The following is a 15,402-nucleotide window of genomic DNA, read 5'->3' as shown; positions in this document are numbered from 1 at the left end:
GGGCTGAGTAGAGGTTTATGGACCACCAGCCTGTGAGGTGTCCTGGGCACTCTGAGTGGCTATGATTTCCCAGAGAGAGGATGAACCAGGCAGAGGCGGGGCCAAGGCTGGAGCCTGGTGGAACTCCAGTATATGAGAGAGGCAGGGAGGGAGGCAGGAAGGGCAGATCTCGGAGAGGGGCCAGTACTATCTTAGGACCAAAAGGGTTTAAGAAGGACAGGTACTCAGTGGTGTCAACAATGGCAGAGAGATCTCTGGTGGTGCTGGTGGTAAAGAACCCGCCTGCCAATGCAGGAGACATGAGAGATGTGGGTTCGATCCCTGGGTTGGGAAGATCCCTTGGAGAAGGAAATGGCAACCCACTCCAGTATTCTTGCCTGGAGAATCCCATAGACATAGAAGCCTGGTGGGCTACCGTCTATAGCGTCGTAAAGAGTTGTACGTGACTGAAGTCACTTACACACACACAAGAGGCCCCTAGTGCATGAAGTCAATAAGGGAGAAGGAGCAGCAGTCAAATACAGACGCTCTTTCTGTCTCCAGGGCTCCACAGAACTGTGCTTCTTGCCCAGCCCTGGATCCTGGCTAAATTCCTACAGAGGCAGGCTGAGTGTCTGAGTGTTCCGCTACTGAAGGAACAAAAGGGGCTTGATGCCGGGGCTCCCAGGAGTACGGAGGGAGTTCCCATGTGTTCAGTTACCAAGTACCCTAAGCTCCAGGCTGAGCTGTTGGGAGGAAACTGCTGTTTGTACTTCCTCCCCAGGGTAGGAAAGGAGAACCTGGAGACCAGGACGCAGGTCACCATGGGGGGCAGCACATGTTCACAACCTAGAACCTGGCACATGGAGCCGGCCGTCTGCACCTAGGCTGTTGTGGTGCCGTGTCTTTAAAGTGGGAGGCAACGTGACATAGGGTTCCTCCATGTCCCACTTCCTAAACTGGCCGTGGCAGTCGTACCTCCTGCATCGTTTTGGGCGATTTACATGAGATGATGTGCGTCAGGTCCACGGCCAGTGCCTGGAGTGTGGAGGATGCTTCGTTAAATGGTACCTTTTGATTGTTGTCTTTATGGAAGTGTCCCCACTTGACATTTGGCTGTGGCCAAAGAGTTGACAGGACGGAGAGCCCCCGACATCTGGTGTGAAAGTGACGACAAGCCACCGACACCAGGCAATCTTTCAACGAGACAAGCGAGCGCTCAACCACTTGGGAAATGAGACTCAGAGTGCCTGGGGTGTCTGCAGCCTCAGGAAGCCTGCCTGCTCCTCTGGAAACAGTTACCCCGCCATCAGCACCCGACACTTGGGAAGCACTGGCTGCGGGCCACTGTCAACTATGGAAACAAAGGTGAGGAAACATCGCTCTGGGACTCAGGAGCGACCGCCAAGGACCGCGGAGGGCCGGGAACACCGGGCTTGTCAGACAAAGGGGAAAGGGCTGGACGTTCATCTCTTTGGAATCAGAGCCCATGGATGTGGCCTCCATCATCCCCACAGCTCCTGTTTCTGGCCCTGCCCCCATCCAGGTGACAGTCAGTCCCAGCAGTCCCAGCTCCTGAGCACCCACGTTCACCCCTTCCTGCCCCTGCTCCTCAGCCGAGCTGGCCCGCACTGCTGCTCTGCCTTGCCCTCCCTCCAACCCTCACTGAACACACTCACTGCAGGTTCCTCCTGCAGCACAGGTGTGACCAGGGGACCCCCGGCCATCCCGCACACACACCACACACACACCTAAATCCTGCAACACAGCCAAGAGTGCTGCAAAGTTATGCCCAGATGGTATACTCTGCCCAGAGCGTCTATGCTGGAAAACCCCCAAACGGAGCTACTGGGTCAGCTTCCAAACATTCACTCACACTAACGCTGAAGCAGGTAACCCTTCATTGAGAGCTTCTCAGGGTGGCCACAAATAAGACTTTAAAAACCAGCATATATTATAAGTACTCATCATGTTAGAAGCTGTTAGGAGCACTTCACACGTATTACTGCATGAATCATCAAAGCCACCCTATGAAGGAGATACTATTATTGTCCCCTTTTACAATGGGGAAACTGAGGCACAGAGCCTAAATGATTTACCTAAGGTTACTCCTTGGAAGAAAAGTTATGACCAACCTAGATAGCATATTGAAAAGCAGAGACATTACATTGCCTACAAAGGTCGGTCTAGTCAAGGCCACGGTTTTTCCAGTAATCATGTATGGATGTGAGGGTTGGACTGTGAAGAAAGCTGAGCGCCGAAAAATTGATGCTTTTGAACTGTGGTGTTGGAGAAGCCTCTTGAGAGTCCCTTGGACTGCAAGGAGATCCAACCAGTCCATTCTAAAGGAGATCAGTCCTGGGTGTTCTTTGGAAGGAATGATGCTAAAGCTGAAACTCCAGTACTTTGGCCACCTCATGCGAAGAGCTGACTCATTGGAAAAGACTCTGATGCTGGGAGGAATTGAGGGCAAGAGGAGAAGGGGACGACAGAGGATGAGATGGCTGGATGGCATCACGGACTCAATGGACATGAGTTTGGGTGAACTCCGGGAGTTGGTGATGGACAGGAAGGCCTGGCATGCTGCAATTCATGGGGTCGCAAAGAGTCGGACACGACTGAGCGACTGAACTGAACTGAACTGAAGGTCACACAGTTAGTAAAAACTGGACAAAGTGAAACGACAGTGAGGGAAGCAGGAGAGGATGGGAGGTGGAATCCGCCGTTTGGAGCCCCCGGCATCAGGCACAGCATCCCTCTGCCTCTGAGCCTGTCTCTCCTGTGCCTGCATTGCCATCAAGAGACCTGGCTCCTGGGAGGGGCCTATCTTCCTGGTCTCACAGGCTTTAGTTACAGACCCCCTGAATGTCCATGTTTCTGCACAAAGTCTTGGTTCTTTCCATTGGCTTCCATTTAGCCTCTCCATCCTTCCCTGGGCCTCCTCTGGCTCTTTCTTTTGAGACAAGCTTTCCAAAAGATGGCAGCATGGGGGCAAGTGCAGTGGTGGGGACTGCGTTCCATTCCTGGCTCACTTGGGGAAGCCCCCTGCCGTCGCTGGCCTTCACCTCCCCACCCAGAAACGCAGACACCGGACCAGATGTCCCGAGCATCCTCCCAGCCTTGCCCTGTGCCATGTAACCAGCCGCAGGGTGTCCAGGGCTGTGGTGGGTGCAGATGACCAGAGGAAGTGGGGAGGTGCTGTGGTGAATCACTGGGCCTCCGCCTTCCCCGGGGGAACTCAGTCTCTGCCTTCACCTTGTTGGCAAGGCTGGGGCTGAACTGCCTTCTTCCAACCCCGACCACGAACCCAGCACCTGGCCGGGCTCCTAAACCAAAAGAAGTTTCTTTGCTGCTGCTCAGTCACTCAGTCCTGTCCGACTCTTGTGCGACCCTATGGACTGTAGCCCACCAGGCTTCTCTGTCCATGGGATTTTCTAGGCAAGAGTACTAGAGTGGGTTGCCATGCCCTCCTCCAGGGGATCTTCCCAACCCAGGGATTGAACCCAGGGTTTCTTGCATTGCAGGCAGATTCTTTACAGCTAAGCCACCAGGGAAGTTTCTTTAAAAGAGTCTAATTCCTCGCAGGAGAAGGGCAGGATTTGTCTGGGGATGGCAATGGGGGTCAGGGAGGAATACGTCCTCAGTTTGGCTTAATTATCCAGGTCTTTCAGATTAAAAAGATGGTTCTCCCACCCTCATTAACTCAAAGCAGGCTCGCTTGTCCACTCTGACATGCCCGCCAGTCTGAGCCTACAGAAGAATCAGAGGAAAGCTGGCAAGCAACTGCGGGTCTTTCTTCCCCCTTTCAGGGTTACATGCTGCCAGCGCAGGCCTGGGGACCACTGGATCTGGAATCTGAGCCTGGATCCACTGACTGTCTGGAGGGGCCTTGGACAAGCGCCCCTCCTTCTCTGGGCCTCAACTTCCCCAGTTGAGAAGGGAAGTGGAGGCAGAAGGACAGCTCCCTAGCCCATGGTGTGTCCCAGGCCTTCAGGGGAACGAGGCTCACCATTGCTTCCCACGAGCTGAGCCGGCCGGCACGGCCCCTCCTGGAGTGGAAAAACACCAAGTCCTGCCGTCCGGCTCCATCCTCCCCGATTGAGCAGAGGCCGGCTGCCGGCCTGATGGAATGAGTCTTAATGAAGGCAGACAGTCCCGCAGAAAAAACATGACCGCTGCCAAGAAGCCTTTACTTCAGCATGATTTCCCTGGAGGGTGCAGTCACATCCTTGTGCGGCTTTCACAGAACCGTTTCCCCATCATTTGCTGGGGAGGCAGCGAGCAGGGGGGCATCCCCACCAGACCTGCAGACCCAGTGCAGGAAGGCCCACCAACCTCGGTCCAAGAGACCCCCAAGGGCCCAGTGTGGCAGCTGCGGATGCTGTCCCTGTCCCTGTGTGACATGAGGGCCTCTGCGGTGTTCCTAGAGGGAACAGAGGAGCTTGCCTGCTTTTTTTTTTTTTAAGCCGGATCATTTCTGAAATCTCGGATTTCAGAGTCAAAAGGGAGGACTGAAGTTTCAAACCCAGCTCAGTGCACACAGCTCATGCAGCAACATCAATAACCCAATCAATGTCGAGATCATACAAATGAATCCATGCAGCCAGAGGGGCTGGGGCTGCAAGAGGTTCCTGCAGGACGTCTAATGTCACACTTTCCTCACATGAGGCAGCAGATCCCTAGGAGTTCACTGGACTCTTCTGCATTTTTTTTTCCAAATTAGGAAAAAAGGGGAGTTCTGCCCAGAAGCCCTTTGTGAACTACAGCACCTACAGAGCCATACCTTCATCACTGAGTCTGTCTGGGGCCCAGCCCTCGGGTGTTTTAAGCCCATGACACTTGGCCTCCTGGCGCCAGCCCCTTCCTGGCCTCTCTGGCTGTCCTGGTACTCTGCGTCTCCTGCGGGGCACAGCATGGTGTGACACAGGGTGTCACGTCCCAAGCTTGGCTCTACCTTGGAGGCCAGGTGTGAACCTGGGCCAGCATCTTTCTGTCTCTGAGCCTCAGTTTCCCTGTATATACCTTAGTAGGTGATTCCCAGGTCCCACCCACTTGCACAGCCCTTCATTTATGAAGGACTAGGTTGCATTTCCTTACTAAGTCAGACTTGGGCAGGACAGAGATTCCCAAATGGAGAAAGTGAAACCTTGCTGGCCCATGGGCTGTGATCCAGGTCTCTGGCCAGTCTAGTACTCTCTTTAGCAGCCCCCATCCTGAAACAGGCTAACCTGTTTCAGTGCCCAGAGCTGAGCACTGCCCCAGCCTCAGCACAGGCACCGACAGGGTGCACCGACACCCACTTGGCATGGACAACTTTCTATGGCCTCTTATCTGGAAGGCCTCACTTCTGCAAGCAAACCCTGACTTTCACCCTTCCATCCCTCTGCTGCCAGCCTCAGCCGCCAGCCCTGCACTCCCCTGGCCTTTGCCTGACCTAAGTCCTAGCCTGAACCCAGGAGGACTCTCCTCTGATCCTCAATCGCCTTCCAGCCCCAAGGCAGGTTCATGCCTCAGCAAAGTCAGGCCCACTGCATGGCAGTAGGAGGAGGAGACACGGGAGGAAGATGTAGAGGCAGCTGGTGTCCCTTGCCCACAACCTGTCACCACTGGGACCTCCCCGAGCTGGTGCCCCATAGAGCCACATTTTCCTGAGTCCCTTCAGGCACTTGCAGCGGCTCTGGTTAGACAAGGGAGCCTGGGTCACTAGGCCAAGGTCTCTGTCCCTCCCTCTAGGCTGGTCATGAAGAACACCCACTCTTGGGTCTACTTGGCCATCAAGGCGAGCAAGAAGGGAGCCCACTCTGCTAGGCCTGCGGGGAGAGCAGCTCTCAGTACAGGGCCCCAGGCAACAGGGAAGGGACTTACCAGGAGCACCTCAGTTGTGGGGCTCCAAAAAAAGGTGAATCACTCTTTTGTAGCGTGAATCCCTCCATGCCTCCTGGGGGAGGGGACCCTGTCTGGCCAGCCGGCCGAGCTCTCCTGGCCAATCTGCACAGGCCTCCTTCAGCCTGGCCAGGCCTCCATCCCCCAGAGCGGGGTTCCCTCCCACTAGGCACACCCCATACATAAACCCCAGCAGCCAGCAGCTCCTTCCGACCTCCTCCCGCTATGCACCACCAGCTGGCCCTGAAGGGCCTTCAGTCAAGGCTGGCCCCAACTCCTCTCTCAGCTGGTACGTGTTTCTTTCCACCCAGAGCCTGTCTTGGGCCTCTAGCCGGAATGGCTTTCTGCCTCCCAAACCCTGGCTTCCCTCTCGGGTGTGGAAGGAAAGCAGAACTCCTCCCCAAGGACATGCCTGGGGATCCAGAGGCTGTCACAGCCCCTCAGTGGGGCTGTAATGTGGGAGACGAGAAACCAAGTCTGCCATGCGCACACACAGCCCTTCGGGGAACCAACTTCCTAACTGTTGGGAAATGATCCACAACTTCCCCTGAGAAGCCCAAAGTCCAAGTTCAAAAGCAGCTCTGAAGGGGATGGGGCTGAAATGAATTATAAAACATCTCCCACAATGGCCAAAGCCAAGGTTTGACCTGAGCAGGCTGCTGGGCCCTGAGGGCCCTCTGGCAGCCCGGCCTTTACCCACCCACCAGCCCGGGGCCTCACCCTGCCCCTCTGCAACTCTGCCCTGGTCACCCCAGGCAACTCTCAGCTCCTCTCCCTGCCCTGGGGCCTCTGCACATGCTGTTCTCTTTACTGGAATACCATCCCCTCCCCTCCCAATCAGCCTGGATAATTAATGCATTTGTCCATGCCTTCATTCAGTAAAAATTCTGAGGGCCTCTTCTGTGGACTAGGTCTGGGGCTGGATGCCAGGAACGAGCTATGGATCAGGAAGTCCAAGAAGACTCCTGTTCTCAGGGGTCTTGAGTTCCGGGGTGCAGGCGATGGGCAGGTGATGACTTGGATAAAAAGGGCATCTCGTGGTAGGGGGCCTGCAGGCAGCATCTGGGGAGCTCGGGGAAGGCCGCCCTGAGTCACAACTTCTGCACAGTGAGGAGCCGGGGAGGAGTCTGAGGGATTTGCTGGGAAAGGAGAAACCAAGCGAGGAACAAGTTCATGCAAGGACGTGTGTGAAGCCCATTGGGAGTCCTGCTCACAATCCAGATCTCAGTAAGATTAAAGTGCCATGCGTCTCCAGCAAGCACCACCCCCCAACCCTCTTCACGCCCAGGTGGGCCCTGAGCACCTGGCCTGTCCCGCGACCTCCCACTCGTCTTGGCTCTTGTATTCAGGTGTAGGTCCCATGAGGGCAAGTCCACAGTTACCATGCTGGCCCCGCACCCCCTCCAAATGCCTACTAAGTCCTCTCTGTGTGTTTCTCTCCTGTGCGAGGAGGGAAAGGGGACAAGGGGTGCATATGTGCTTGGAGAAGGTCCCTGTACCCTTTGAGAGCGGGCAGCCAGAGGCCCCTCACTCAGCCAGTCCCACCCAGCCAGTCGGGATCATCCGGGACCATCACGCACTACATGGGCCTCTCCCGACCACAGCATGGGTAGCACTTCACTGGACTGGACCCCAGAGCAGGCAGAGGGGAGAAGAACAGGACAAAGTCCGACCTTGCTGTGGAAATGCTATGTCACTGGGCTTCTGCTGACAGACACGCTATGCCTCTGGATGGCATCTTTCAGCTTGAAATCAAACACCTTGATTATTACTTCGTAAAGTAATTATACAAATCATCTTATTGGACAAATTATAAAATTCCAAGCATGAAAAGATACCTTCACTTGGACCCTGTCTAAGGCCACATCCTTTAGGCTGGCAAAACATGTTTCATTTGTACCAAGCTTGACAGGGTACCTGGAGAACTAGTATCTTTCCCAGTAAACCAAACATGAATAAATGAGGGGTATGGGCCTTGTTGTCTTTGAAAAAAAAAAAGCTACCAAAATGCCTAGGTCAAGAGCGAGTCCCTTTAATTAGCGTTCAGGAACTGGCAGAACTAAACTGTGATTTTCAAATCTGGTTAATTACAACTTTGGAGAAGAGAATGGAAGTGTCTACTGGGTAGGATGCGTCCACAATGCTGGGAATATTTTCTTTCGTCATCTGGGGATGTGTTCATGGGTGTGTGATTTTGCAATAATTTATTAAACAGAACATACAGGAGTTGTGCACTTTCTTGAGTTGTGTACTCTTCTGTATGTATGTTGTGGTGGTGGTTTAGTTGTTAAGTCATGTCCAATTCTTGTGACCCCATGGACGATAGCCTGCCAGGCTTCTCTGACCATGGGATTTCCCAGGCAAGAATACTGGAATGGGTTGCCACTTCCTTCTCCAGTATATATGCTAGATTTCAACTGGAAAAAAAAAAAAAAAAAGAACAAGTGCCAGAAGTTCTGTAACTCTGAGGGTTACTCAAAACAATTGGGAATGCAGTTATAGGTTAAGAGAGCTGCCTCTTCAAATTGGCCAAGCTGGTCTGCCCCTGGCCAGCCCCTCAATAATCCTTCTAACTGAGCACCGACCACAGGGTAGGATCAAGGTTTTCTCTCTGTCCCTCAACCTCACAGAGCACCCTGGAAAACAGAGAATGCATCTATTCCTCTCTATATCACTTGTGCCTGCACAGAATGTTCCAGAAACATCTGTTGAGAGAGTGAGCGTGAGAATGAGCTGTGTGCAGAAACTCAGCGTGTGAGGTGGAGAATGAATGGCCGAGGGTGGAAGCCATGTCCTGTGGGGCTGGTTGGACCATGTGTGGGGAGATGGCTGCTGGCAGAGATGGGCTAACAAGGGGAGGGAGGGGAGGCCTGGGCTCAGTGCAGGGGTCAGTGACCTGGGTGTGGACAGGATTCAGGCAGCTGCTGCTCCATTCCTGGGTTGGCGGGGGGTGGGGGGTGCTGGGGGGTGACGGGGGGGTGCAGTGAGGGTGGCCTGAGTTTCACTGCTGTTCCAGCTGCTGATTCTCATGTGGAACAGGACCTAAATAGCCTGCCCGCTCACAAGACACAAACACATGCAGGTCATTTAAACAGGCCCATGCTGGCCCTGCTAGCCAGCCTCCATTTCCCTTTCCAGAAGACGGGAAATATCAGGGAACAAACACACGTTTCCTTGCTTATTTGTTCTGGACAGTGAGGAGAAGCCTTGGGAAAAGAAGATATTGCCGGAATGAGCACTGACTTACCGAGCACAGTCAGTACTGCTATCTCCTTCAAACAGGAGTTTCTGCAGGACACAGCCCTGGACAGCCGCCAGGACCCCACAGGGACCACCCTGCAAGGAAGGACACGCTTGAGTGCCTGTGAGAACTGACCCAGGGCTCAGCCTTCTGTTCCTCCAGAACCAACCTCCGCCCACAGGTTATAGAACACGGGGAGCCCAGGCCCCTCAAACAGGGGTCTCTGTCATGGTGTCTACTTCCGTGAAGTGCCGACTCTCAGTCACAGGGAGAAGATGGCAAAGACCCTGGCACCCATTGCTAGAGGAATGTATGTGTGATGTGTGAATGTGAGGTGTGTGATGGGAGGAAAGCAACTCTTCACAACCCACCAGAGGCCATCGTCACAGATGTCCAGTCATCCAGAGACACGTTTCCATGTCCACAGGCTGAGGGTGTCAATTATCTACCCATCCTAAAGCCCTCCTCCTCCAGGAAGGCTTCCCTGACCACCTCAGCTAAACGCGATCCCCTTGGGCCACCTCCACTTGTGTGAGCAACATTGTCCCTGGCCCGTAGCCTGCCTCGGCACCCAGTAGGTGTGCCTCAGAGAGAGGGGGCTCCTTGAGGAGCTCAGCCCTGCAGCCATCAACAAGTACAAGGACTGTCAGAGCAGGGCCCACAGGTGCTCTTGAACTCAGGGTGCGAGAAAATGTGCCGACTTGCCCAAGGTAGGGACAGAAGCACTTCCTTGGGGCAGTGTGGGGCAGGGGGAGGCTCTTGGGGCTTGAGAAATGGAATCTGGATGAGATGCTGGATTTTATAGTATCTTCTGGCCCTGAAGATACACCTTTTGGGAAATGTATTTAAGCCACATTCAGATCCTGCCACAAGCTACTTACGTTTCCCTGCCTGTGTCCTCTCCTCCTCACTTCTCCTGGTTCTCACACCAGATACTTCTGCCCCCTTCTGCAGTTCCTAGGTATTCACAAGCCTCCCTTTGTTCAAGCTGCCACCTGTTTCCAGCATCCTTTCTCCAGCTCTCCAGTAAAATCACCACTCGAGGTACTCAGCTAAAGGACCCTCTCTGGTAACCCCAAGTAGACACAGGGGCCCCTACCCCATTCCCTCGCAGTGAGGATTCCCACATCACGCATCACTTATATTAGGGGTCATGTTCCCCGGGCCTGCTTTGCCAGCCACAGTGAAGTTTCTGTCCTGGGTGACAATGTCCCTGCTGGGCCCAGAGAAGGGTCCCGGGGGGGCCCTTAAAAACAACCTGCCTTGTTCTGCACAATGCCATATTTTAAGGATACTGAGTCATTAAAGGAAAAACTCTGAAGTTTCCACTCATCGCTGAAACAGCAAAAGCTGGAACCAAACAGAATGGTCTTTATGTCCTGTCAAAAGAAGAAAGAATTTTATTGGTTGTTTTAAAAGCAAACAACAACACACGGCTGGGTGTTTGCGTTCCCACAGGAGCTGGTCTTGAATTCTATCTAGCAGGGTAGTCTGTTTTCCAGCAGGGTCATCTACTCCCTTTTTGTTTTACAAACCCATTTTTATCATATTTGAGGAAAGAGAAAATTGACCCTGAGGGTCTTACCTCTGGAACATCTGTAAACCCAACCAGCCTGTGCTGATCCAAACCAAAATCCTTTTAGGTTCCTCAGACGTTCCTCGATACACAAAATTTTAGTCTTACATGGGACCTTGGGGATTTTTGACTGCACATTATAACTACCTACAGATCTCCGAACAATCCTGATGCTCAGACCCCATGCTGGACCAACTGAAGTGCAACCTGGGCGTCAGAGGCTGTGATCCTTAGTTGTAAATGAGTCCAGTGCACAGCCAAGTTTGAGAACCTCTAGCAAACTATGACCCACAGGCCAAATCCAACCCTCTACTTCCTTTGTAAATAGTGTTTTACTGAAACACAGCAATACCCGTGTGTTTACATATTATCTGTGTTTACTTTTAGATTACAATGGCAGAGTTGTGTGGTTGCGATCGAGAGCCAAAAATACAGGATCTAGCCCTCTATGGAAAAAGTTTGCCAACCCAACACCGGTACAACCCCTTCCTACATGTAAGAATCTCAACATCGCCAGAGAGTGGTGCCGGTGCCCCCAAAACTTGAACACCCCAACCACCAAGTGAAGGGGTTCCCACTATTTCTCAAGGCAGCCCCTCCATTTTTTCGCAGCTCTATCTTCTTCAGACTTCTGGCTGACATTGCTCTCCCATCAAACCAAGCCCCACCCTCCAGAGCCCCAGAAAGCGCCAACACTTCCCCACTGACCAGCCCTCGGACGGGAAAGCGGAGCCTCTCCCCAGACATCCCTCCCTATGCTGGCTGCCTCTCCTCTCTCTGTCGTGATTTTACACTCCAGAGGATCTGAGGGGCCAACGTGTGGATTCTGTCACTACATGCTCAGAGCCCCTTTCCAGGTCATATCTTTCCTACAGACTCATTTTCCCCTCTAAGGTCAGTTCTTTCTTCTCGTGCATGCATGCTCAACGGTGTCCAACTTTTATCGACGCCACACACTGTAGCCTGCCAGGTTCCTCTGTCCATGGGACTTCCCAGGCAAGAGTACTGGAGTGGGTTGCCATTTCCTTCTCCAAGGGATCTTCCTAACCCAGGGATCAAACCCACGTCTCTTACAACTTCTGCATTGGCAGGCAGATCCTTTACCAGCTGTGCCACTTGGGAAGCCCTTCTTTTCGTTAAGTACAGGGGAAAACTCTGTGACCGAGCACTTTCCCCCATGTCATCAAATGTGGGCTGACACCACATAGGAGAGAGGGGTGGCTAAATCAGGGCTTGGGTCCCCTTCTTGCACCAACTACAGTCATCCATGTATTTGGACTGAGTTTCCCGGGAGCCTAGAAACTATAGGAACTTGAGTTTTCTGGCTGAAGCCTATGTCTGTTCTCTCATCCACAGGATGACAGCTCTCATCTAGGCATAGTACAGTTGCCAGGTCACAGGGCTACGAGCCTGGAAACCTGGGTTCCACTTGCTGTGGGTGCCGTGTGTCCTGGGTTGTCCTTTCTCTGTGGGGGTCTCAGTTCTTTCTGCTGTTTTTTGAGATGCTACTACTGGGTGGTCTTTAGGGGCCTCTGAGGGCCCCTCCCAAAATGATAGTACCCACTACAAAGAATCATAGCCTGTGGCTATGTCTGTGGCTAAGGACAGCCAGAGCACTTACTCCCAGGCGTGGGAGTACTTAAGACCCCTTGCCTGACCCCCTCCCTGTGGTCTCAAAAGAAGGAAGGGAAAGAGAGGGGAGGGATGAAGAGGGACAAAACCTCTAGAAAAACCTTTGACTTTTCACCTGTGTGCTCAGCAAATACTTGCTAAGTAGGAAGAGAAGAGGGTCAGCTGTGTCCCCAGGAGTTTTATTTTCTCTTCCTGAATCCTGGCTGAAAAGCCAGTGGAGGACAGCAGGAGCCTCATTCCATCTTGCAGGAACTGCTGGCCACAGGGAAGGGTGAGGCCTTCTGGCAGTGGAGATGGAGAGGAGGCCAGGACATCCCCGCAGAGGAGGCTGCTAAGGCCAGAAACCTGCTCCCAGAGTCCTGTGACTCTCAGGACATCCCTGCAGAGGGGGCTGCTAAGGCCAGGAACCGACTCCCTAAGTCCTGTGACTCTCAGGACATCCCTGCAGAGGAGGCTGCTAAGGCCAGGGACTGGCTCCCCAAGTCCTGTGAGCCTCAGGACATCCCCGCAGAGGAGGCGTCTAAGGCCAGAAACCCAGAGTCCTGTGACTTTCAGGACATCCCTGCAGAGGGGGCTGCTAAGGCCAGGAACCAACTCCCCAAGTCCTGTGACTCTCAGGACATCCCCGCAGAGGAGGCTGCTAAGGCCAGGGACCAGCTCCTGGAATCGACTCCAGGAGCCCACTAGCATGACCCTAGATGGCACTGAGACATTAGCCACACTCCCCTGTCCTCCCCTCACCGCTGCCCAGCCTGAGCAACGCTCAGGGGACCAGTGCAGGAGCAGAGTCGTGCCAATGAGGATGATTATTCTGTTCCCAGCTCAACTCTGGAGTTAGCGGGTGCAGACATGGTGAAGCAGCTCTGGGCCAAAAGAAAAGCTGGATCCTGGAATGTTTCAGTGAAGAGATGTTGTATCCTCACCTTTACTCTCGGAGAGGGAGTGGGAGCTGCCAGCACTAGGTCCCCATTTCCCTGACTCTCCGCTCATGTTTATTTCCACATCACATGCAAATTTCCATTTCAACAATGACTGGGAGATTATAACGAGATGAATGAAGGCAGAGAGAGGAAGATCATCTCCTCCCACCAACTCAAATCAAGACGCCTTCAAGTCACACCACACCAATTCACACCAGTTCAAATCAAGAAACACATCACCTCACACTTTGCAGTTGACACCTACCTTCGCCACCGAGAGGTCGATGGGCTTGGATACTACTTGCAGTTTGAGCACTGATGAGACTGGAGACAGGATGATTTCTTCCCTTACCAATTCATCTCCCACATCCTCTGAAAGAAAACCATGGCCATGTGAGCTCTTTGTTATGATGCACAGAGAACAGATTAGGAGGCCATTTAACACCCAGGACACTGATGAGTGCTGAGAGGGTTGGGATGAGAGGAGGGGTCCTCTACCATCCACCCACCTGTGGACCCTCTGGGGCTCCCAAGCCCCCATCAGAAAGGAGAAGGCAGACCAAGAGCCCTTGCTCCTTGTCACCCCATGCTGGTCCAAGGATACTGGCAGCTGGGACATGGCTCTCAGTCCACTAGAAGGCTCTGCTTGTGGACATTCAGAAACAAAGGCCTAGGCCTAAGCTGTTGACTCAGTCCCGGAAAAGCCTGGCCCAGATGTGATTCCTCCAAGAGGCGGACATGACCCACAGATCTGTCCCCCCGAGGATAAACATGAAAAGGGCAAAAGTAGGAAAGAGAGTGCTGCCCTTCCTGAGAGAATAATGACAGTTATAATAGATTATCACTATTGTGGTTTTCACTACCTATGTTTATCATCCAAGCACCACTCTCTCCTCAAGAGAGTAATTATCATCACACCCATTTACAGATAAGGAAACTGAGATTGAGACAAGTTACGTCACTGACCTAAAGTCACCCAGGTGGAAAGTTACAGAGATAGAATATAAACCCAGGCCAGCTCCCAACAGCTCTGCCATCCTGCCAATCAGACCTCCACGGATCTCCAGCCAAAAGGGACACCAAGTCACATTCCAAATACAACCTCACAGCTGGAGTGATGGAGGCCCAGAGAAGATCCCAGAGTGAGTGCTGGCAACACCAGCCTGTGCCTTTCCTGGCAGGCGAGGCTCCCTCTCGCCATTACGCCTGCTGTGGCACCACTTACCAGAACCCTCAGATGCGGGACCCACATGAAAACAGCCCAAGGCAGTGATGCTGGCAGAGCTCAGCAGGCTGGTCTCCAGAGAGCCTCTGGAGACTTCCTCCCACCCTTTTCCCAAGACTAAATGATTACTTAAAAAGCACACCACACTGTATAGACCTCAACATTATCTGCCATAAGCCTGTGTGCGTAGGACCATAGAAATGTCACGGTCCCTGCCGCGCATCTTCTGAGATACTGTTCAAAGGTCAACATCCCCAGGACACGTGCCTTACATCTTACTCTACAGCCTCCTTTTCTTCCCTGGAGGAGGACCAGGCACAGCATGAGGCCCACTCCTAGAGGCTCAGTCCACTGAAAAGGAGACAGATTCTACCTTTAGGCTGAAACAAAAGTTTCCAGTAAGTCTGGAATTTAAATGAGAAACTTTTTTAGTGAGGGTCTTAGAGAAAAGCCACCCTGTGACCATGGTCTTACAAAAACACCTGAAATAAAGACCAGATGTTCACACAGTAACATACACAGGTCTTGAAAGCATGCCACTGGATAGAAAAAGTAAGAAAAAAAATGCAATTTATAACACAACACAATTTACATCCAGTATAAACACATGCACGCAACTCTAAACATTTTTGCAAGAACACACACAAGCGAAAAGAAATCACTAAATACAAGAGGGTGGAGTGGTTGATAGTGAGGAGGGTCATGGGAGTGTGGGGTGGGGCTCAAATGAAATCAGGAAGGAAAAGTAAGAGGGCGGACAATGGGAAGCTTTGCAAAGATCAAAACTGAGAATGTTCATTAAGGTATGGAGATGTGTGATTAATTCAACCCTAGGCATCTGAGGCCCAGAAACAGAGCGGGAGAGGAACTGAGCGATTCCACCAAGCCTCAGCAATGCCTCAGCCCAGACTGCTTCTGGGAGGCCCAGAGAGGGCAGGATTTAAGC

General features: G+C 52.8%; 1 protein-coding gene across 6 annotated transcripts in view; it reads right to left on the bottom strand.

Annotated features, from left to right (window-relative positions):
• MINDY4 (MINDY lysine 48 deubiquitinase 4) overlaps positions 1-15,402 on the bottom strand; it is a 145,571-nt gene that overhangs the window by 43,376 nt on the left and 86,793 nt on the right. For all 6 annotated transcript variants that reach the window (XM_027539461.1, XM_027539458.1, XM_027539459.1 and 3 more), the window contains 3 exons: positions 13,497-13,603; positions 10,366-10,482; positions 9,110-9,198 (listed from right to left, as the gene is read on the bottom strand). In XM_027539461.1, the coding sequence (XP_027395262.1) occupies positions 9,110-9,198; positions 10,366-10,482; positions 13,497-13,603 (313 nt within the window). The remainder of the gene's footprint in view (positions 1-9,109; positions 9,199-10,365; positions 10,483-13,496; positions 13,604-15,402) is intronic.

The sequence above is a fragment of the Bos indicus x Bos taurus genome, chromosome 4 (assembly GCF_003369695.1).
Source record: "Bos indicus x Bos taurus breed Angus x Brahman F1 hybrid chromosome 4, Bos_hybrid_MaternalHap_v2.0, whole genome shotgun sequence".
Lineage (NCBI taxonomy): Eukaryota > Metazoa > Chordata > Mammalia > Artiodactyla > Bovidae > Bos > Bos indicus x Bos taurus.
The sequence above is the reverse complement of the archived record's forward strand: the minus strand, read 5'-3'. Positions and strand labels throughout refer to the sequence as shown.